The following is a 22,283-nucleotide window of genomic DNA, read 5'->3' as shown; positions in this document are numbered from 1 at the left end:
ACACTGCTTTCACATTTTTATTTTAAAACCTGCAGTCAAGACACTGAAGTTGCAGCTAATATTTGTTATATACACAGCCTACTCCTTACTTCCAAAGCAGAAAATAAGTAAACATCATTAGTAGGAAAGAAAAAACAGAAAGGTCGTGGTTACATATGTATTGAAATGTTTTACTGTAGCAAAATTAAACTAGGGTCAAATTACCTTAAGCAATGATTAGTTGGGTGGCTTTTGTCTGTCTCTGTGTGCAATAAAAGAGGTTTATACACCTATCACTGTAAGGTCTTCAAGTTAAGTAGTGAATGTAAAGCAAAGACTCAACCATGAGAGCTTTCAAAATAAGGGCAAAAATAGGATATATGCACAAGTAGAAGGGCATAGAAAATTCAAAGACCCTTTCTCTCTCTTATGAAGTCATTCATTAAGAAGTGGAAGGCATACAGGCAGTGGCTACATTTGGCTCTCAATCCAACACCAGGCAGAGCAGTGGCACTGTGGCTAAGGATCTGCGCCTGTGGCTGGAAGGCTGCCGGTTCAAATCCCACAGCTGGCAGAGGAATCCTACTCCGTTGGGCCCCTGAGCAAGGCCCTTAACCCCAACTGCTCCAGGGACGCCGTTTAAATGGCTGACCCTGCGCTCTGACCCCATCTGTGTGCCTGTGTGTCTCATGGAGAGCAAGCAGAGGTATGTGAAAAGAAACTCCTAATGCAAGAAATTGTATTTGGAGTGATCTCTCTCAACACACCCTGAAAAGAACTCCACATCCCACATAAGGTTTGCAACAAAGCAGTTAAGTGATACTGCAAACCTGTGGCAAAAGCGTTTGTGGACAGGAAAGACAAAATTCAAACTTTTGTGCCTACATGCAAAGTCTTACATCTGATGCAAACCCAACATGTTGCATTGCTCAGCCAAAACTACTCCTAACATTAAGCACTGTGGCAGCATTATGAGTTTTGCTTCTCATCAGCAGGAGTGGGGAGCTCAAGACTGATGGCAATATAAACAAGAGCAAAGGCAGGCAAATCTTAAGGGGAAAACCTGCTAAAACCGAATCAAAGTCACCTTTGACCAGAACAATAACCTGGAAGCATCAGGCCAAAGCCACACTGGAGTGGTTTCAGAATAAGAATTAAACTGGGTCACTCAATGACATTCAAGTTTCCGACTTGAATCCTATAGAGAATCGATGTAAGACTTAATGAACTGATGTTCAAGCAACTTGAGAAAGCTTGAGCAAAGCTCCCAAGAAGAATGAGCAAAAACTATCTTAAGCCAGAGTGTAGTCGGTAAAGTAATATTCAATTATTGAATAATTGTGGCTGTAATGACTGCCAAAGATGCTTCCACCCAATATTGAGTTTAGGGTCTCAATACTTATGCAATACACACATTTCAGTGCCTTCTCTTTAACACATTAAGTGTACAGTATGCATAATAATGGAATTTCACAACATGGGAAGAGTGTGAATACTTTTGCAAGGCATCACAACTTGTGTGGTCACTGGTAAACATTCAGCCATCCTTAAAATTACTTTAAAATCACTCTGAAGTGTAGCAGGGATTTTTGCAGCTTGCCAGGTTTTCATTTTCCACTTTACCAGAACATCCAAAGACTTCCAACTGGGCTAGGGTGACCCAGAATGAATGCTCCGTGAAAACAAGGACAGGAGAGTGCAGGCCTTCCAAGTACAAATGGCACTATCTTAGGAGCTGGATTTAAAAAGGAAGCAGAAGCACATTTCTGAAGACCTAATGAGGCAAAAGTACTCATTTTCTACAGAATACAGGACCATCATGCAAGACCTCTTTGTTTTTGGAAGCTCAGTGCAACAGAAGGTTAAGTGTCATCCCCTAAAAAGACCCAATAAACTAAAATATATATATTACAAAATATAATAATCTTTATATATAAACCATTTTACAGTTGTGTATCAAGAGGTTTGAAGACAACTGAAGTTAAAGCTGCAGAAATACTACCATTATCTAATAATGCAATGTTTATACATACTATTATCGTGATTTACAATATTATTAGCACATTCCAAACTGTTTTCAAGATCAACATTTTCATCAGCTTTGCACATCTGGGCATTCGATTTGGATTTTGGCAAGGGGAAAGCCAATCTTGTAAGATACAAAAGAACATGATGCTGAAAAATACGCAAAGTTCACAGAAGAAGCAAGGAACGAGTAGTTGCATACTGCTCACATTCCCAACAACAGGCATTGTGATGGTCATAAATTTGGAACATCTTACAGGGCCAAATGAATCCCTTCTCCAGCCTTGTACCTGGAATTAAAAAATAACTTTCTACCTCCATTCACAAAAGAAATACAGTACATGGAACCCATAATCAAATTCATGTTTTCAAGAAAGGCAAGATGGTAAGCCAAGCTACAGTAATGTGTAACACATGAATTCTCATATGAAATCCAGGTACAGGTCTCTATAACTTAATGTAAAAACTGGGAGGGGAAGGACACTTAACCTTCTAGCCCAAAGGGTCTTCGGAGCCAAAACAACTCCAAGGATTTACTTGGCCACAGGTTCCACCATTTCAACCACAAATTCCTACAATTTGTATTTTGCTCATTTTCAAAGTGAAGTGTTGTTTGTATTAACGATCATGTCCTCACCAAAAATGTGCTGAATTAGTGAGTCTTGGTTTCTTTTCAGCTCATAGAAAAAAGGAACAGTTTCAAAACCATCTTCAAAATGGGATAAAACCATCAATACACCTATAATTCTACATAAAGAAGGACATTTTAAAAGAAAAGAAAATGCTCAAGACAAGGGCTGGAGCCGATTTCTTTTCAAGTTCATTTTTTTCCTCACATTTTAAACTGCAAAGCTTGCAGTTTAAGGCATAAAGCTTAAATAATAAATTAAAGTTTTAAGTGAATAAATTTAAGTGGGTGAAGAAGTTTTTGTTGTTGTTGGATCCGTGGCAGTACACATTGCAGCACTCGTCTTGATCCCAAGAATAAACAACTTGGCACTAAAAAAAAAAACATACGTAACAGAACTCTCAAGATTTAGGGAAGAGTTTTGATCATGCAACACGAGAGGCAAGACAAATGCAGCAATTAAACTAATGTTTAAATTAAAGTTCAAATAATAAAAATTGCGAATTCTTAAGCTTGTTATTAATGATTTCGATAGATTATTGATTTATTTGATTGTATTCACATTCATTTCTATATGCATAATTTATGTAGAGAGCATTGAGAATGCCCTGAACTGAAAGGTGCCATATAAGAATAAAACTGACTGATCAACTAATTGACTGAAATAAGCAGAGAAAATAACAACAGTTCACCCTGGCACAGCTTAGTTGCGATCAAATCTGACCATCCTGTGCCCTGAAACAGGTCTGAAGTTTAGGAGCCAGCATGCATTAGCAACTACACAGTTTGTAGTGTAGCTACTAAATGATTCGCATTTTGCTTTTAATTGCTGTTTGGAATGACGGTGCCTCTTCTGGGTAAAACGAGATGCGATTCAGCATCCGCAAAACAGCAGATCTGGAATTACTGAAAATATTTCTCTGTAGTTTCTGATGCAGCGTTAAAACAACGTTGAGAATCCTTCATGGTTTTCAGCATTTTGGAAGTGACTACATGCATACGAATTTCTTTCGTGTACCTGTTAAAACCCATTCTAGTTTAACACCGAAACTGTAGGGTTTATATTCATTCGAATAAGCCGTAGTATATTTAAATTCCAATGACAGCCAAGATTTTCAAGAAGAAGGTTGTAATCCCCTTAGTTTTGTCTCAATAAGGTTACCATGACTTTTCAGCGAAAATAATGGAAAGCCTGGCATTTGAACTTTTGAAATACTGACTATTTTTAACCCACATACTGTTATTGAGGTTCAAATACCTCAATAGTTACATTGAGTTGTCTTACAGAGACACGCAAGAGTTGAAAAACTGAGCAAAAGAACTGAATTGTGATGTCTGGAATTTTTGGTTGACCTGACACGTTATAAATCCAGCCGACACAGCCTTAAAAACAAATAGGAAAGGAGGGCAATGTCTTTGGACTTCAGATCTAAACCACAGACACTGAGACATTAGAGGTTTCTTGCACGGGACAGGGGCTCAAGCCAATGGATCACATTATGGATTTCGCTACTGCAAGGTGCAAACTAGACTACAGCTCACCTTTTGACACCCAATAACAAACTCACAGGACAGTATGGAAAAAAAAGAAGAAAGACAAATAAAACAAGAGAAATCACTTAAAAGAAAATAAGCATAAAAAATAAAAACGAGGCTTAACAGTGTCATGTGCTTACTTTGCAAAACATCTAATAATCTAAAGAAACTTATATCCCTCATGTACAAATGAAAAATCATTTTGTTGTTGTTTAATTGCATTTGTAGTTTTGAAGTTTATCTGGTTTAAATTTTGTTTACATTTCCTTTATTACTTAAAGCATTATTGTATTTTAACATATGGCTGGGGAGTGTCCTGTGATACAGGCCTAATAAATGCTAGGGGCAGTCTTTCCTTTCTGCACAATGGACAGGTAAAGAAAATGAACCGTGACTCTGTATGAATTGTTCTTTTTGCAACAGACAGGAAGTTAGCGGTCAACCTTGCATGGGAAAGATGTACCACTGTAACACTCATAAAAGAAAGTATTAAAACAGATGCATCCAATAATTAACATCCAAAAAAAATCAAACTTAAAACTATAAGAACGACTTTTTGTTAAGCAGATTAACCAATTTAAACATTGCTACAACGCTAAAAAGCAGGTATTACTTATATTGGAATTTAGCACAGTTACACTCAATCGGTGCTACTATTCTGCTTTGATAGTGAGTATAGCCTGTTACACAAATAATGACTGCTCTTGCTATTATTAACCTGCAGTTAACTGAATTATGAAGAACTGTGCTTTACAATAATAATACATATTAACAATTGACATTTCTATAACCATTGCTCATTGGGGCAAGATTTTGCTCTAAGAGATGAAAAAGCAAGAACAAAGTCAAAGCATTTTTCCCCCCGTTTGATCCTCAAAATGCAATCAGACTGAACCCAGATCAGCCTCAGTATGTGTGTGAAAGAGAAGGTGTCGCGCCGGTGAAGGTGTCTCAGTAACTTCATTTATTAAGAAGACAAACAGAATAACTGAGAGAGGTGAAGGTTCCTTCATAAATACACCAAAGTCTTGACCATTGACAGTGTCTATAACAGAGATTCGCTCATTTAGGTCAAGTGAATGTATCTTCCGTCTTTCATTCTTCCCAGCACTCTGAAACACTTGGTTTAAATGAATGGCGCACTCAACTGTTCTACATTAATTCTATATTAACCAACATTTCCAGGTCTTCCCTCACTGACCATTACAAGTTGCCTCTACAAAATGGGAAAAACCCAAGACAGTGAATACCCCAGGTCTAGAACTTCTCCCCTTCCTTTTGTAGGGAGGGCTCAAAAGTAATTCAACGAATACAACCTCAATCTCATTTACCTAAAAATGAATCTAAATTAAACAAGATCTTTATACAGCTAACCTGCGACCAGACTTGCTCAGAAATCTCTCACTGGTCTAGGTTACAGTCATTTTAGCTGTCCCGCGGACTTACACATTCTCCTATACTTCTGATTAATTCATATGGCTTTGTCTTGTGCAGCAATATGAAAGAAATAAGATAATTACATGGCATTTGAAAGTAAGGTGAGCTGTTTTTCAGTATGTCAGACAAATGCTTTCCGTGAGATCACATTAAACTTGATGGAGACTATACTGAAGTGTTGCTATATATTGTAGCAGGATATGCTTCCAGATTTCCAACAATAGTTCCCACTACTACACTTGCTACAATTCCTACTACGTGCATTACGGTTTAGTAGCCTAAAGACGAACTCAATGCAGAGATTGGGAGGAGAGAAAAGACACAAAACGTAACATTTTAATGAGCACTTTAAAATTCGACCAGGATCACGCTTATACTACTGATCCCAATTTGGATCATTTAGAATCACGGGATTCAGTGCGTTCTGCTATGGAACTGGGGGAAAATACTATGTGAAAGGTAAAGAACTCACCTGCTATCAGTATCCAGACCAACAAAGTCCTTCTTTTCAAAGGGGACGCAGAGCAAAGGGATCTTGTCTCCCGATTTGTCGGTGGCCCTATCCAGGCGCTTGGACTCCAGCACGATGAAGATGGACTCGATGAAGTCCTCCACTCTTCTCTCCACGTCCTCGCACTCGCCGTAGCTGGGGTAAAAGGCCACGTCGGTCCGGGCCTGCTCGGTGACCTCCCCCCGCAGCCCGAACACCAGAAGGCGGGAGTCGTAGAGCGTGGAGCCGAACACCTCCTTCTGGCCGTGGAAGCGCTCGGACGTCTGGGGCCAGTCCTTGGCCGCCGAGCACTCGGTCACCGCGATCAGCCCCACCACCTTGCGGTGCGTCTGGAAGTCGCCCCAGTCGTTGTTCTCCGGGGGGTAGTGATGCCGGTAGCGGATGAACAGGACCCTCTGGGAGTCGCGGATGCTGACCTGGCTCACGCTGGCAATGCGTTTGTAAATGCGGAAGAACTGATCCTCGGGGACCAGACCCACTGACTGCACCGCCACCAGCACCGTCTGGTGATCCTCAGCACACTGCATGTAGTCAGGGACGCTCATCTTTCACACGGCTGCGGACAGGGGGGATAGAAGACCGGGACAAGCTTATAATAATAATGTAATAATAATGTTTCTTTATTAGCCCTATACAATTTCTTGCATTAGGAATGCGTCTTTTCGCATACCCCAGCTTTTCTCCATGGAGACACAGACACAGAGACAGGGAGAGAAGCTTGGGGTCAGAGCGCAGGGTCTGCCATTGTACGGCGCCCCTGGAGCAGTTAGGGTTAAGGGCCTTGCTCAGGGGCCCAACGGGATTCCCTCTGCCGGCCGTGGGATTTGAACCGGCAACCTTCCAGTCACAGGCGCAGATCCTTAGCCACAGAGCCACCGCTCCGCCCAGAGCTTGATCCCCCTGCTCTCCTGGAAGAGACCTAGACCTCATTCTGATCACCTTCATCGTCACCAGCAGCTATAATCACCCTGCAACTCACACCTGGCAGCCCACTGAGGTGTGAGCCTGGTCAATACCTGGGTGGGAAAAACTAAGGCTGCTGCTGGAAGAGGTGTTAGTGGGGCCAGCAGGGGGCGCTCACCCTGCGGTCTATGCAGCCTTTTTTGTCCTTCAGATGAGACATAAAACCGAGGTCCTCTCTCTAGTCATTAACAATTCCCAGGATGTTTCTCGAAAAGAGTAGGGGTGTAACCCAGGCGTCCTGGGTAAATTTCCCATTGGCCCTTACCAATCATGGCCTCCTAATAATCCCCATCTATGAAATGGCTTCATTACTCTGCTCTCCTCCCCACTGAGAGCTGGTGTGTGGGGAGCGTTCTGAAGCACTATGGCTGCCGTCGCATCATCCAGGTGGGGCTGCACACTGGTGGTGGTGGGGAGTCCCCATTACCTGTAAAGCGCTTTGAGTGGAGTGTCCAAAAAAGCATTATCTAAGTTTAAGCAATTATTATCTTTACATCAGGGAAATGCACATTTTCCTTAAGTACCGAGAGCAATTTGGCATGCTCAAAGTTTAGGATTACTTACATGGCATGAACTCATCAATTTAATTAATCTAACCAAGTTCCAAGTTTAGGAACCGAGAAGCAAATTCAGCAAGGTTTTTGAACCTAATGATGAACTGTCTTCTCATATTTTGAATTTGGCCAGCAACCAAGCCACCTAATAACACAATATCACAGAAGATAAGCAATGCACTGGCTTGGTTACTACTGGAAAGTCCGAGTTACGAGCGCTTCTGCTGGAGGTAGTTCTGATCGTGTTACAGGCTGGCTCTTTCAAGAAGCGACATACTGGCGATTAAACAATCTGAGTTCCCGGCTGACTTCTACCCTTTTTGTGGGTCTTTAAACCCATTTTTGTAACTAGATCCGTTTAAAAGGAATACAGTCTGGTATGCAACTCTTCAATCTTCATCCCAGCTCATTCTGCTCTAAAACAGTTCCCATATTCAAACGCCCCCTCTAACCAGAGGAGTCTAGACCCCTGTGTGATTTAAACAGCTACTGAGATCTCTTGCGTTTTAATCCAAACACTTGTTTCAAAGAAAGTTGCTGCTCTTCCGTTCTACAGGAGACATACTCTTGCACAGATAAGTTCCAAATGAAAGAAAGGTCTTTTACAACAAACAGAAACTTACATCTTTCACTAACATTCGTACAAGCCTGAGACTACGAAACCAGACGTGAAATCCACCCACCTCCCTAAATAAAATAATAAAACGACAGCTAACGGTTTTCCATTTTGTTGTTACAACATTAAATACGTTTTTTTTATTATAGTGCATTTAACATATTATAAGCTCAAAATTAAATGCCAAAAAGCAGTTGAACATAAAGAGTACACTAGACTTGTATCACAGGAAGACGCGCCAAACCTGTAGGTTTGTAGGTTAAAACTGCAGATAATTGACGGCAGGTGTGAAAAACAGCCACATTTCGCTGGTTCAATTTGCAAAACCCTCCGTTTCTGTTGGGATTGGTGTGTAGAGGTTTAGGATGCATGCATTGCAATTTATGCAATAGTACTTAACGTAAAGTGTTTGACGTTTTCACTTCCATTGAACTGTTTCTTGTGTAATTTAGCCGACGTGGTTGTAACTCACAGCTAGGCAAATACGTTTGCACCCTAAAACCCTTCACAGTAATTAAAAGAAAGCCTGACTCGACTTACATGCCCACTTTCTGCGCGTTTCCCGTCACAAATCCAGGCAGCTTTCTTGTAGCATTCCTTGAATGGCAGGAGCAACTTCCTGCTTCCTAATTGCTACAAACCCAGAAACAGGGGAATGTGTTTATTACTATCGCTTAACGAGTCCATCAGTTACGGACTGTTTACCTGGAATATGTATGTAACGTAATTAAAATCCAGAATTTTCAAATTAGCTTGTTGGAATAGCACAAACGTCTTCTATATATGCATGCGTTTTATACTAGTAACAACCTCGTACCCCTACAGCGGTCGTTTAGTTGATCTTTCCCTCCTCACCGTGTTTGTCCGCATATTTTTGGAAGGGTAGTGTGCTGGGCTATGCTGTGCAGTCTGGGCAATAGAGTTTTATTTTTTAAAAAACTTCCGTTTGAACGAACAAATAACTGTTAATAATAATAAATATGCACTAATGTTTAATCGGTGAAAACAAGAATGCTGTATAACATCGCAGGTGTACTAATGATGTGACGTAGATCACACTGACAGTGATTGAGTAGTTAACTAGCAGAAATATTTAAAGGTTTGAGTGTTTGTTAGGGTATAGTTAGCTATTTCTCTGGGATATTTTACATTTTGTAAGTGCAGCTGTTAAACTCTCACGCATACACACATTTTTGTGTTGGTTTTGTGGACTGCAAATAATATCCTACGTCAGAAAAGGAATGCTGCTGCTTCCTCTTGAGATCAAGTGCTCAAGCTACAAATTCGTGTTTAAATAAAGTTTGGAAGACCGACCTGAATAGTGGGAGTTGTAGTTCCGTGGTCGTTCCCAAAGTGCTTTAGCAAAAGGCACGTTGTTTCCGCTTAAACTACAACTCCCACTTACAGCTCCCCTCATGTACTCAAATCTCTATTTACAGAATGCTGTGGGACAGTTGTGTTTTGTAAAGATGGCGGGGAACAATGTGGATGAGAAACAGAATCACACAAGTAACAAACATATTTCACTTCCTATTTCCCGGGTTAAGCTGATAATGAAAAGCTCTCCTGACGTTTCCAGTATTAATCAAGACGCCCTTTTTCTGACTGCTAAGGCTACGGTAAGGACAGAGTAGTACAAAAAACAGCTGTTATGGTCATAATGTTTGAGCACATTCCGTCTACTTTCTAATGGAAGCATTGGATGTGTGATATCCAACGCCTGTAGATTAATTAAATATTGTTTAATGTATGTTCTTAGAATTCTAACAAATTATAAATTAGAATCTAAATGTAAAATGTTGCGAATTTAAACGTCAACTACGACTGCAAGGCATTTTTAAACGATCCAAGTACATCCTCAGCCACTGTTGTGACTGCGACTAGATTTAGGGAAATTGGAGTAAATTGGCCGAACGATTATTGAGCATGAGCAGTTTGCACGATAGGCCGCGTTTCTGTAACTGTTTATGACTGGTTGTGGGTGTAAAACATATCGCATCTACTATTCAGATGATGGTTTAAAGAAAACGATTTAAAATTATATTTTCTATTCAGTTTAATATAATGTGGTTCATGAGATTTTGAAGGGGTTTTCTGATGCGCAATAAAAGCAGTTTTAAATTATTCTGAACATGTCTTTAACCATTTTAGTAATGGGTAAGTTAGAATGATGGGCTACCTATCAATTTGGAGTCCTTTAACCAAAAAGTTTGAAGAAGACTTTGTCGAGGTTTTTTTTTTTGTCAAGAACATACTGTATTGTTGTCATAGAAGTTTGAGAACAAGATCAGAAACCACCGTGGTTTAAAGCATGAACTCTCTTTTGACACTTTAAACACTTTAATAGAATGATACTGGATATGTTTGGAGTTAAAAAAATATTGAGCTAGTTAAACAACAGCAGTTAACATTATAGGTTGCATTTTGCTTAACAGGTGATGACCCACTGTGGGTGTGTCAGGTACAGGTGTAACCAGTGAGATGCAGCCAGGGCTTGAGGAAAGCAGAGAGGTGTAAAGATTATTATAAAGCTTTTGTCTTAACTTTTGAGTTGCAGCATTCACAAAGGTTTGATTTTTAAATTAAATCGGACAGGTTTCAGTTCTGTCGGTCTAGCAGTTCCTAAAGCTTACCCCACTTGGGACCTGAAACTCCCAAGAATTTAAGTCTAGAAGTCACCAAAGGCTTCCATCCTTTGAAAGTGCAAACAGGCAGCTGTATGAAAGCTGTTGGTGCATCATAGCGTTGTCCCTAGTGCTGGAAGGCAAGGTGCTGGATCAGTTCAAACTGTCCTCCATTACAGTGGCACAGAGAATATAGTGATTGAGCTATTTGGAATCTCAGCAGTTCTGACAATTCATGATTGTGGCACCATGCTTGCTTTCTTTTCACAGGAACTTTTTGTGCAACACTTGGCAACCTACGCATTCAAAAAAGGCAAAGGAAAAGAGAAAAATTCGCTGACGTACAGTGACCTTGCAAATGCTGCAGAGGAGTCAGAGACCTTCCAGTTTCTAGCAGGTGCATCTCTTACCACTCACAAACCTATGGCAGTAGTTCCTAATGCTGGTGACCCACATTCCTGCTGGGTTTCATTCCTTCCCACCTTAAGTTAGATATTTGGAGCCTTACTCGATCTAAGAAGGTGCTTCAATTGAATATTTGCATTTCGTTTCTTGGGATTTGATTTCACTTACCACATACAGCGGTTAAAGCACCAACACGTTTGAGAGCCGGGAACAGTCGGTTCAAACTAATCTCATTATTAAGTCAATGAAGGGTTTGGTTGTGTAACTGAGGGCCTGGCTGGAGCAAACTCCAAGAGGTATGTGGGTCACCAGAACCAGGGTTGGGTACCACTGTTATAAAGCCTGATCTCCGCAGTTTCCAACACCCAAACCCACCCACTCACTTGGGTGCATCTTGTGACCTTGAGATCTGTGGTCCGTCCCCATCTTCTCTTATTTATCGGGAAATTGCTGTCACATCAAGAGAAATTGGTTGTTAAGACCATAGGCACAGTTTTTCATACAGTGTATTTAATTAAGGTCTGGGTAGGCAGATGTATGTCCTACCTTTTTAAAACTTAAGAAAGTTCAGGTTTTAAAAAAGCAGGCTTATGTAGTAATGAGCTCTTTGTGTTCACTTAAGATTCCTTGAAAAGTAAGCATTATTTTTGAGAACCCTGGCAATAGATATGCGTTTTGGTGTAGCATCTTCAAGCCCATGTAATATGGAATCTAAATGATATGTTTAAGTTATCAATAGACCATTTGCATGTATTAATCTGCCAATTACAATACTTAGTGATTTTATTTGACGGTGATTGAATATTTTATAGAAATCCCTATATTTTGATACGTGCTGGCCACTTTATTCTGTAATTCTGTGACTGCCTTCCAGTCAGGCTAGGGAATGAGTGATGTAGTGTTATATTTGTCTTTCATACAAGGATGTAATGTCGTACTCCTTACTGTGGTTGTTAATTTTTCAGATATCCTACCAAGAAAGATTCTGGCACGGGATTACCTGAAGTCGCTGGAGGAGAAGGGAGAAGACAGCGAGTGAATTCTGTTGCTTGGGATGTGGAAGAACAGCCAGGCTCTCAGGCTCCAATGAACTCCTCTTAGCCTCTACACTCCTGACCCCCCAACAATCTGCCACTTGCCAAAGAAAACGTAATATTTCTATCATATAAAGGGCAGGCTCATATCTTTTTTTTTGTTCATTTTTCCTTGATCTGCTCAATTCAGGTGGAGGTACGTGACTCCATGGCCCAGCCCAAGTTTTTGTCAACCTCTTAAAACTGTCCAGCAGCATAAGAGCTAGGAAAAGTAGGAAACAAATCCTACTAAGTAAATTACAATAAAGATCTTGGGCGAGATGACATTTACCACAAAAGACCATATGGCTCACACTCATGTCACGGTCTTGAGGACGACAAATTGCTAACAAATCACCCCAGCAAACCTTACCTTTGTTGTTTGCAATCGGAGATTTGTCTTATGTGACAACTTAATTTGAGAGTTCTGTGTTCTGACGTCTGAATAGTATCCTCACAGATCAACCCTTTTTTCATATATCGGCTCCAGTAAAATACCCATATACTTCTGTTTGCCTGTTCTCAATACAAAAAACAATGTTTTCGACCACTGCTGGTTGCAGTACTTACAGACATTGAACTACCGCAGTACGATGTACAGTCTTTGCTGTGTGGTGTGGCATGGTAGCATATACTGTGGGGGACACAAAAATAACTTTTTAAACATTTACTTTCTATGTTTTAGGTTTGATGTTGAGTCTGGAAATCATGGAAGACATTTTTGATAATTTTCAATTTCATAGTCTGAGCTTGATAGCAGTTTTAATTTAAAAAAAAATCAAAATTTTGGTTCAATAAAGGCTGCTGGTTTTAAGTTTCCCATTGTCTACCAGATTGTCCGTGATCTGTGCCAGCTTAATTTTTGCAACTACTGGAAATTTATCAGAAATTCCTTCAAGGGCATGGGAAAATTGTGCAAAGAGTCCATGTCTTATATCGCAAATTCTACTAGTCTTGGAACATTCCCCATAAAAAAGTGGTGATCGGTTATTTTTGTTTCAGAACAGAATTAGTGGATTCTGCCTTGCAGAGAGAAAAGGGAATTTAATATATCCACAAATCAAAACAGCCAAAAATTAATTAGTCAAAGTGATACTTCAGAAGATCTTTGCAGCAGTTCTGAAGGAGATGTGCCTTGATAGAATCTGTATATCGGCTGCAAAAAAAGGGTGTTTTTCTAGAAATCTCAAGTTTAATTCCACTGAAGTAGTTGAGGGTTTTTGTAAGTTATTTCTCACTAGTGGACACTTGTAAGGGCTTTTTTCAGAAGCTCTTTAATTACACTCAAAACATTATTCCTTGATTTATAGCAAATTGCGCAAGTGTCATTTTGAATGCTACTAAACAAAGAATGCCATTAAGCATGATTATTATTATTATTATTATTATTATTATTATTATTATTATTATTATTACTACTACTACTATAAGGTCACCAGGTATTGTGTATTGGAACATTAACAAAAGATCTTTAGACAGAAGGATGCATCTGATATTTCACAAACTGCCTTTTTTCATTAAGAAGGGCTAACTGTAGTTTGTACATAGAAATATTAACAGCCTCCAAACAGGTGTAGCTAGATTGTACTGTGCACTGACCATTTCTGTATTCTAGTCAGATTAATTACTCAGAAACAAGAAAAAATACATTTTATAGTTTACACTGTATGAAATATTTGCTAATGATACACAGAGGATATCTGTTTTCTGTCGACGGGAATTTCATTTCATTTCTTGTGTTTTGGTATCCATCCAAAATCAGGAGAAATGAGCTTTTTGAAATAAAAAATAACACTTTCTCTGCTTAGTGAAATGGTACATTTCCATTACTCAACATAATTGGGATGTAGTAGCTTGTGAAATGTGAGGTAGCATACTATAGACCCTTTCTCACGATCTACAGATGAGGTAGAAATGCTTCTGAGCCCAGCCGCCTCATGAAAATGAACAGCTGTAAAGAGTGGGGTAGCTGTTGATATTAAACTGTTCCCTCTGCTGCGTGAAGGGGAATTCTTTAATCAAATACCCTGATTGTTGTAAATAATTTGGTCAAACAGCAGAAGGATATATTGGAAGATTTTGTATATCATGCAGCTGTTTTGTTTTCTTCAGATATTTTGTATATTCAGTTTTGTAAAAAAATAAATAAAATGACATACATTAAATAGTTCCTCTCATCTTTTTCTACTACAGCAATTGCGTAATATATGCAAGAGGGTTTTGACTTTTTCTGGCAGTGAAACCTCTTTTCAAGAAATCACTGTCAGTACGGAACAATCTCAAGAGAATTTAGACTGATTAGATCTAGAAGGTAGATATCTATCCATACATTTTGCTGCCATTAAGTGCTTCTTCCAATTTCGTGTCGCAGGAGAGCCGGCGTCTGTCTCAACAAGGAGCAAGCGCAAGGCAGGGTACACACTGGATGGGACACCAGCCCTTCACGGGGCAGATACACACACCCCCATACCTAGGGCCAGTTTTCCTACAAGCCATTTCACCTATCAGTAGGTTCTTGAACTGTGGGAGAATGGAGCACCTGGAGGAAACTCATGTACAAGATAGATTTCATGCAGATAGCACCCCACATCAGAATGGAACCCAGGGTCCCAGCAATGCTACCCATTGCACCACCATGCCACCTGGTAAATATCTACAAAAATATGTTAAAACTACTATACATTTTACTATTAACATGTTTTCTTCAAATGCTCTGGTTTCTTTCCATAGTCTAAAGACAGACTGGCTGTATTAACTAAATTATGCAGGTTGGTCTGTGCTTCCAGGCCCAAGGTGCCAGTGACCTTCACCAGGAAGAATTGGATTTCTGGTGGCTATTAAACAATATTTTTCTTTTGACATCTATCACTCAAATTCACTTTTAATCTCTAATCTGACACTCGTCCTTTTCTGGTCTCAAGCTTATTCTTATATAGCACCTTTCGAGCTAGAGCATTTTATATGATGCGTCTAAAAATGAGTATTAAGCAGGAAAAAGAGAATAAGATCTGAAAAAAAAACTTTTGATGCAAGATTTAAAAACGGCAGTGGGTGAGTCGTTAATGTGGGCAGGAAGAGTATTCCAAAGAAGAGGGGTCACTGCTGAAAAGGCTCAGTCCCCTCTCATACGATGTGAAGGCTTTGGAAAGCTGGAAGAGCCTAGAGCCAGCGGAGCAAAGTGAGCAAATCTGGGATGTGTGGGAATTGTAAGATACACAGGAGTCGGACCATGCAGTGTCTGGTAGGTTTCACAAACAAGTCAACTGGTAGCCAGTCCAGGTTTTTCAACACTGGAGAAATCTGTGCAGGTTTTTTAAGGCTTGCTCAGCACTCGACAGCAGTTCGGAGAGATTGTAGTCTCTGAAGTTTCTTCTTGGATGATCTAGCTAGCAAAACATCAGTAAGACAAAGAATCAACGGGATATGTTTTGTAAATGTAAGAGGGATATGCTGCAGACGTTGTGGCCATGTGAGTTGAAATATAAGGATAAGTCCAAAATCTCTCCTAAATTCTTAACAGAACCTGAGGGAACAATTTCTGTATCAGAAAAAGTGAGCTATGGACAATGTAATTTTGAGGGGGAAGCCAATTAATATTATCTTGTTTTAACTGGAGATAATTAAGACTAACCACCTGGGATTGAAAGTTGTTGTGCATTACAAATCCACTGATTCTCTGCTCAGACATCATCGGCATCATCTTTGCAGCAAGGACACAGACTTACAAAACCAAGTCCTTAAAATGTTGTCTTTCAGCAGCATGCTGTCCGACACCCCTCAAAACATCAATATCACAAGCAGATCTCTCTCACAGAACCACTATGCATTTCTTTCCATCCACCCTAACACACTTAATATTCCCAAGGTCATCAAGCAAATCCTTCATTTTACAGCTAATGACATTTTATATCAAGTATGATCTTGCTTGTGATGTCAAGACTCAAATTAGGCTGAAAATAACATTTAAAAACACTCTTTTCTAAACATTTTTTTTTATGGGAGTCGACCCCATTTTGAAATGTGTATAGTCATATCGCAATACTTAAAACAGTGAAATGAACTAGTGGTATATAAGTCATACGTACGTGTACTATACAAAACTGGAAATTAAAAATAACCATAGAATATCCTCATTCCTACAGAAGAATAAAAGTGCTATGGAATAAATGCGGCAAGTTACAAGTATAAAAATAGATTTTATTGCTAGGAACTTCAAGTAGGAACGCTATGTGTAGATGGAGAATTTAGTACATGACTGTCAGCATGCAAAGAATGGATATTGAGATACAAAAAAAAGTTCTATAGGCTACCATACACTGTGTAAAAACAGGTTTCCTTTGCTTTTCTAGGCATACAGCCAAGCAAATCAAGTTTTTGTTCTGGATATACTAAGCTAATCTGGAGAGAGGGTGCTGTCTTGCAGGCTGACTCACAAAATCATCAGGCCAGTAACTTGGCTAGCCTGTGCTGCAGGATGTGAATAGACCCTTCCAGGCTGGCCAGTTGTCTCTCCAGCAAGTCTGCCAGGTGCTCCCGTCCTTGTATAGAATCCTTTGTTGTGCCGATCCTCTCCTTAAAGCTGCAAAGAAATCACAGAGTTTAAAAGGACAAAACGACTAGTTCATCTACAGCACCTTCCCACACATCCTGTGTAAATCAGCACCTAGGGATTAGATTATGTGTTGCTTGCTGCACAATACTTAGGATTTGGCTGTGCTTCAAGCACTTGGATATTTTTTCATAATTAATGCCCACTCTACATCAGAATTAGGACCCTTGATGGGTTTCCATGTTTACATTTAAAGGCAACGTTTCCTCAAACCAGATGGGCCTGCAAATAAAATCAACATGTGAAGTTTTTTAGTTGCAAGACAAATGGCATCCAGAATATTTTCTGTTCGTTTTTGGACCAAGCAGCCCATGCTGATGAGTCTGGACTTGTGTCCGATCCACATGACTTCATGCTCAGAGAATTCAGTGTTGTTGGTGTGCAAATGTAAACCTATTTTATTTTTCCGCTAGCTGTCTGGCTTCCACGTAAGCACTCTGTAACTCTTAACCATACAGAGCACTTACCTGTCCGTTTCTGACAGAATGGCTCACAGGAAGGACTTATGCAAGATGTCAGACTCCTTGATTAAAAGAGAACTGCAACCCTATTTTTAGGGTATATTGCAGGGTTAGAAAGAACTGGCATTAATGATTCAATTTCAAACCAAAATGAAAGTAAAATGTCCACAGTCATGTGTAAAACCTCCAATTTACACAACACAATAAAATGTCCAGGTATGCGCAACCACAATTCTGCTGTCATTGTCACTGATTCAGAATGAGGCCACAAAACGTCCGGTGAAGTGAAACAGCCCTAGGACGTTGGAAACAAGCGGGCTTGCGAATAAATCTCTTCAAAAAGAAATATTGTTCATGACATCGAGATGCGTTTGTCGACAAATACTGCTTAATTGTTAACTCTGCGTGTAGATCACCTTGGAACATTTCTGCAGCAAAATACCTGCTGCACAACCTGTACTTATTCACTCGTACATCACATTCCATTACTCATCACAGTGACTAGTGAGCAGGAAGGGCCGCTTCATGTCGCAAACTCTTGCTCCTGTCCATGACATGACCAGCAGTTTGCGACAACATGGCAACCATACAGTACTTTCACAACATTCATGATTTCGTGTTGATTTTAAGTTGGAATTTGTAAAACGTTGCAATATCATCTATTAATTTATTTTGTTGCTCAGAGAAATTGGGACTGCAGTTCCCCTTGAATTACTAACGACTCTACCTTTTTCTCTAGGTGCTGACCTTGAGACCTGCTTCCTGGTGTAGTGCAAGACAGGTTACTCACCTTGAAAAGGTCAAGAGCTCTGTACCTTCCTTCCTCTTTTCTTCCAGATTCTGGAAGACTTTCTGCATTGTCTCAGCCGTCTGCACAATGTTGAGGTGATCGGCCTGAATGGCCAGGACTTCCTCCCTGGCCTGCTGATTGTAGGATCTTTCCCCCTCCTGCACACCGCTGGCCTCTGACACAGCCCTCAGAGCTGCCCGGTTCTGCAGCACCAGGAGACGAGATCGCTCAAACTCCTCCGGTCCAGCGATGTTCTCCCAACAGATGGGCGAGGTCGGGGGCAGCCAGAAGCGCTGGGAGCAGTTAACCGGTTTCTCGGGGGTTTCGGTCACAAAAGGGCTGTCGGCCGGGAAGCTGTGGAGAAGATTTTCCAGTCCAGACCCCCAGTCCCAGTCATGCTCCATCTCCAGTTCCAGATGAAAGCTTTCCGTAAGGCACAGAGTGCATAGCGACAGCAGGAGGCAGCCTAGCAGCCAAGCCTGTGTCATTGTTTCCTAAACATCACAAGACAAATTCCTCAATTAGATTAGGGACTAACTGTGCTTACAAAGAAATCCAAATCTTCCAATCAGTTTCTAGCATATATATTAAGCTTTACTCACTTGTGAGCATTATAAATTATGCTAAGGATGTTTCATACGTAGCATACAATGATAGTACACATTAGGGGGACACCTGGAAATATTACTACAATCCTACAGAAGGAAAACAATACTTTCAGCGAAACAGTTTTGAGTTCAAACTGAATTGTGTGCACAGCGATTACTGGCATTTAGCCCCTCAGATGGGTGTGGAGAGCTTTTAGAAAGTTATTTCATTGTGATAAGAGGATCATAGAAAAACTGGAAAATGCAGGCTGATGAGCTGACTATATAAACAGGAAGTGTGTAAGAACATACAAGATCAGTGAATAATAGTTGAGTTACCATGGCCCAACACAAAGATTTAGATATAAGGATGTGGTATCCATGATTATTAAATTCCCTTCACAACATGGTATTCTATAAGAAAATAGTCAGCTGACCATAATCAACATCTAAGTGGGCTTGTTGAGTTGTTGAAATGGTCATTTCCACCCATGTGTCCAACCTGCTGCAGATTTGTTTCTGACAACTGGATCTAAAAGAACACATCGCTGTAAAAGTCAGCCTCAAAAAAGCGACTAACAGGAGAGAGAAACCCACAACTGGTTCTTTGCTGGTAATGTCTGAGTGGAACATCACTGGACCTCTCAGAATCGTGAAAGAAACTGGGTACACCACTGTACATCTGGTGATAAACACCACTGAAAGACTAGAGCTTTAACAAGTCACTGAAAAGTGTACAGTACAATTCAAACCCTTTTAATTTTAGGGTTTGCATAGATTGGGAATCTTCACCTCAAAAAGAAGGAGTCTGTTTTTTTGACCCTCCTTTGTTCGGCAAAAATTCGGCAATTCTTTTTTTTCATTTTCATATTCCAAGAAATGTCTTAAGGTAAATATGTTCCCTTTTCTACTTCTAAGCAACTAGCATTAAAACTACCGTAAAATAGACTGAGAAGAATACGCCTTAAATGCTAGTCTTCAGAAGTTAAATCCAGACACTCTGCAATATCCTATTTCCCCCATCAATATGCTCATTATTTTAAGCTTCAAATACTGACAGTCAGGTTTGTTTCGATAACGCAAAATGCGGATGGAACAATTCCATGGAAGCAGAACAGTTACGTAGGGCAACCTCTTTGTTGAGAAAATCTAAGAAATCCACATAAAACGTTCACAAGAAGGTTAGCAAAAAAAAAACTGTTAAATGTTCTTTATTCTTACTGAAAAATGATATAAAAAGATCAGGATTCCTTATATGTCTTGCCACTAAGAACATGACATTTTTCCATTAATTGGGGGTAGGCTACCTTTACAACTGGTGCTGAACACGTCTGGTACAGTAGTAGCTATAAAAATAAGACTAATACCCAGCTGGCACGCCTAGGTGCTGTTGGCTGATAACTTAATAGGTTATATAGGAAAACCTACTGAGTAACCTGGCTGCAGTCCATTAGCAAGACAGACCAGGGTATTACAGTGGCCAAATCCAATTTGGTTCTCAGCACAAGTAGCATCTCTCTCTCTCTATGAAGATAAACAGAAGATTGGGGATTCCTAACGTCCAAGGACATACTGTTGGAAAAAGTCTGACCCATAGTTTAAGTTTAATTACGACTGGATGTAGTTTTTGTTTGTAACCGGACAAAGTAAAACAACCTAAAGATGCGTTGGAAATCGTAAAAAAGAAAAACAACTGGAAGCCATCTGAAATTTTTAATAAGAAATACAAACGAATGAAACTAAATTATTTAGTAAATAATAAAGCCGAGCTTGTTCATGTTTCATTAAACTAACTTTTTTAGAACACAAACTGTGGTCCGTTTCAATTTGCATCATTCGGTTTTCACAGCACTGAATAACAAAAACGACACTTCGATGACTCCAAGATATTTGAACTGCCAAGAAAGACTGAAGCGGAGATGCACCACTGTTAACCTTTATTAAATATCGTCTCGCAAACAGTTTTGCATTAAGTGCTACTCAAAGCAAAATATTGCAGCATGTTAAATCGCTGTAACGTATCAAAACGAAATATTTTACTTACCTTCAGTGGATGTCACAACACAACATCAAACATCAAAACTCCTTCTCAGAGAGCCAGCAGTGGCTTATTACAAGCACCGATGAGCTATTGGAAAGTTTGACACGCTGAATGCCCTGGAGTATGAATTTAAAGGGAAATGCCCGGCAGTATTCGCCGACATAATTTGCTTTCGTTCGAGGTTTACCTCATTTCGCTTTTGAAACTCGACATTTAACAATCGTGGAATTCGTGACAGTTTTTTTTTTGTCTTTAAAAACCAAAAGCAAAGCTTTCACCGTGTCTGCGTTCCTGACTTTGCAGTGCCGCTCGTATCTTAAAACGCTAAAAATGCCATTCAACACTTTAAATGAAAAACAACACGACATTGTTCGAAACAATATATGAATGATGCATTTGACAAGGACCCGAAACTTAACCAGTCTTTATAGTTTGCGAATATCGTTGTTTAATTAACTTTCTACTTTCGAAATGAGACTATACAATTCAGACGAGAACGTTATTTCATCATTTGTCCAGAATTTTCTCGGTTTCTACAGCAACCTCATGTGTAGTCAAAACATGAATCAGCTGGCAAACGCATTGCAGTACCGCAGTTTACAGTAGTGAAAAATAGCGAACGGACTGTAATTGTCCACTGATTAAGGAGGAGTACTAACACAAGCGCAAATAATTCATAATGCCTGAAACAAATTATTACCTGAATCCTGCGACGGTGTCGCGATTTCTTTGGATGCAAGATTTTCTGCCGGCTAATTTCTTAGAGAAATGTTAGACATGCATTAAATCTATTACTTAGATTGTTTGGAATTAGGTTCGATTCCTTAGACAACTAAGGAATCGAACTGCATCAGGATTTTTTTTTTGCTCAAGGACTAAAAAAACGTTATTTTTGCAAATACTGTTAATATTCACGTCTTTCACTTAATTCACTTGATACTTCTGTTCGTTATCATGTGAAATGCTGAAAGTGCATATTCTTCAGTTGCTATTTTCTTTCGCCAAGTTGGACGATGTTAATATAATAAACTTTGATTCCAGGTGCAATTTGGGGGAGCCTCCTTTTCCCAACTATCCTAACTACAATGGGTTTACGTTCAATTAACTAATCTTTTCTTTGCCAGCTGGATGAATTGTAATTATCCCTCCATTAAGTGTTTTATTTGTATGTCGATTAAGTGCAGAAAGTTCAAAATGCATAGCCAAGAGGAGTCCATATTAATGACAAGTGATCGCAGATGAAAACGAATTTGACAGCATTTGGCATTTAAAGGTATTTAATCGAACTGCTGAAATCTTATCACCACTGTGCTAACAACATACACTATTTGGTAATCACAATCACAAAAAGAGTACAAAAATATTAGCCGTTTCTCAAAGTATGCTTTTACATTTTTATATTGTGGCTACAATTGTTTTCCAACTCAATCATTAATTTCACAGC

The 22,283-nt window shown here is 39.7% G+C and overlaps 3 protein-coding genes across 6 annotated transcripts in view; 1 reads left to right on the top strand and 2 right to left on the bottom strand.

Annotated features, from left to right (window-relative positions):
• trappc9 (trafficking protein particle complex subunit 9) overlaps positions 1-8,894 on the bottom strand; it is a 665,954-nt gene extending 657,060 nt beyond the window's left edge. Inside the window, exons 1-2 of one of the 4 annotated variants that reach the window (XM_015357321.2) lie at positions 8,790-8,894; positions 6,078-6,672 (exon numbers count right to left, since the gene is read on the bottom strand). In XM_015357321.2, coding sequence (XP_015212807.2) covers positions 6,078-6,661 — 584 coding nt within the window. In that variant the 5' untranslated portion in view covers positions 6,662-6,672; positions 8,790-8,894. Of the gene's footprint in view, positions 1-6,077; positions 6,673-8,256; positions 8,320-8,493; positions 8,713-8,789 lie in introns of those variants that run through there. The other 3 variants (XM_015357322.2, XM_006635851.3, XM_069195140.1) reach the window with 3 other exon arrangements.
• Positions 8,895-9,678: 784 nt separating this feature from the next.
• On the top strand, positions 9,679-14,516 carry chrac1 (chromatin accessibility complex subunit 1). Its single transcript, XM_006635794.3, has 3 exons — positions 9,679-9,868; positions 11,144-11,270; positions 12,244-14,516. Exons 1-3 carry the CDS (start codon positions 9,719-9,721, stop codon positions 12,315-12,317), a joined length of 351 nt encoding a protein of 116 aa, XP_006635857.1. The 5' UTR covers positions 9,679-9,718; the 3' UTR covers positions 12,318-14,516.
• Positions 14,517-16,527: 2,011 nt separating this feature from the next.
• LOC107078614 (uncharacterized) lies at positions 16,528-21,359 on the bottom strand. The gene is made up of 3 exons (XM_015357372.2): positions 20,843-21,359; positions 18,212-18,705; positions 16,528-16,930 (listed from the first exon to the last, which is right to left on the bottom strand). The coding sequence occupies exons 2-3, from the start codon at positions 18,697-18,699 to the stop codon at positions 16,792-16,794; spliced, it is 627 nt and encodes a 208-aa protein (XP_015212858.1). The 5' UTR covers positions 18,700-18,705; positions 20,843-21,359; the 3' UTR covers positions 16,528-16,791.
• Positions 21,360-22,283: the final 924 nt, after the last annotated feature.

The sequence above is a fragment of the Lepisosteus oculatus genome, chromosome 10 (assembly GCF_040954835.1).
Source record: "Lepisosteus oculatus isolate fLepOcu1 chromosome 10, fLepOcu1.hap2, whole genome shotgun sequence".
NCBI classification, from domain to species: Eukaryota; Metazoa; Chordata; class Actinopteri; order Semionotiformes; family Lepisosteidae; genus Lepisosteus; species Lepisosteus oculatus.
This window is presented reverse-complemented; position numbering and strand designations above follow the sequence as displayed.

Excerpts from the sequence above, each read along its gene's own strand:
- chrac1 (XM_006635794.3), top strand. The coding sequence starts at position 9,719 with ATGGCGGGGAACAATGTGGATGAGAAACAGAATCACACAAGTAACAAA. Across the intron at positions 9,869-11,143 it reads TTCTGACTGCTAAGGCTACG|GAACTTTTTGTGCAACACTT; the intron begins GTAAGGACAGAG and ends TTCTTTTCACAG. Across the intron at positions 11,271-12,243 it reads GACCTTCCAGTTTCTAGCAG|ATATCCTACCAAGAAAGATT; the intron begins GTGCATCTCTTA and ends TTAATTTTTCAG.
- LOC107078614 (XM_015357372.2), bottom strand. The coding sequence starts at position 18,699 with ATGACACAGGCTTGGCTGCTAGGCTGCCTCCTGCTGTCGCTATGCACT. Across the intron at positions 16,931-18,211 it reads GAGCTCTTGACCTTTTCAAG|CTTTAAGGAGAGGATCGGCA; the intron begins GTGAGTAACCTG and ends ATTTCTTTGCAG.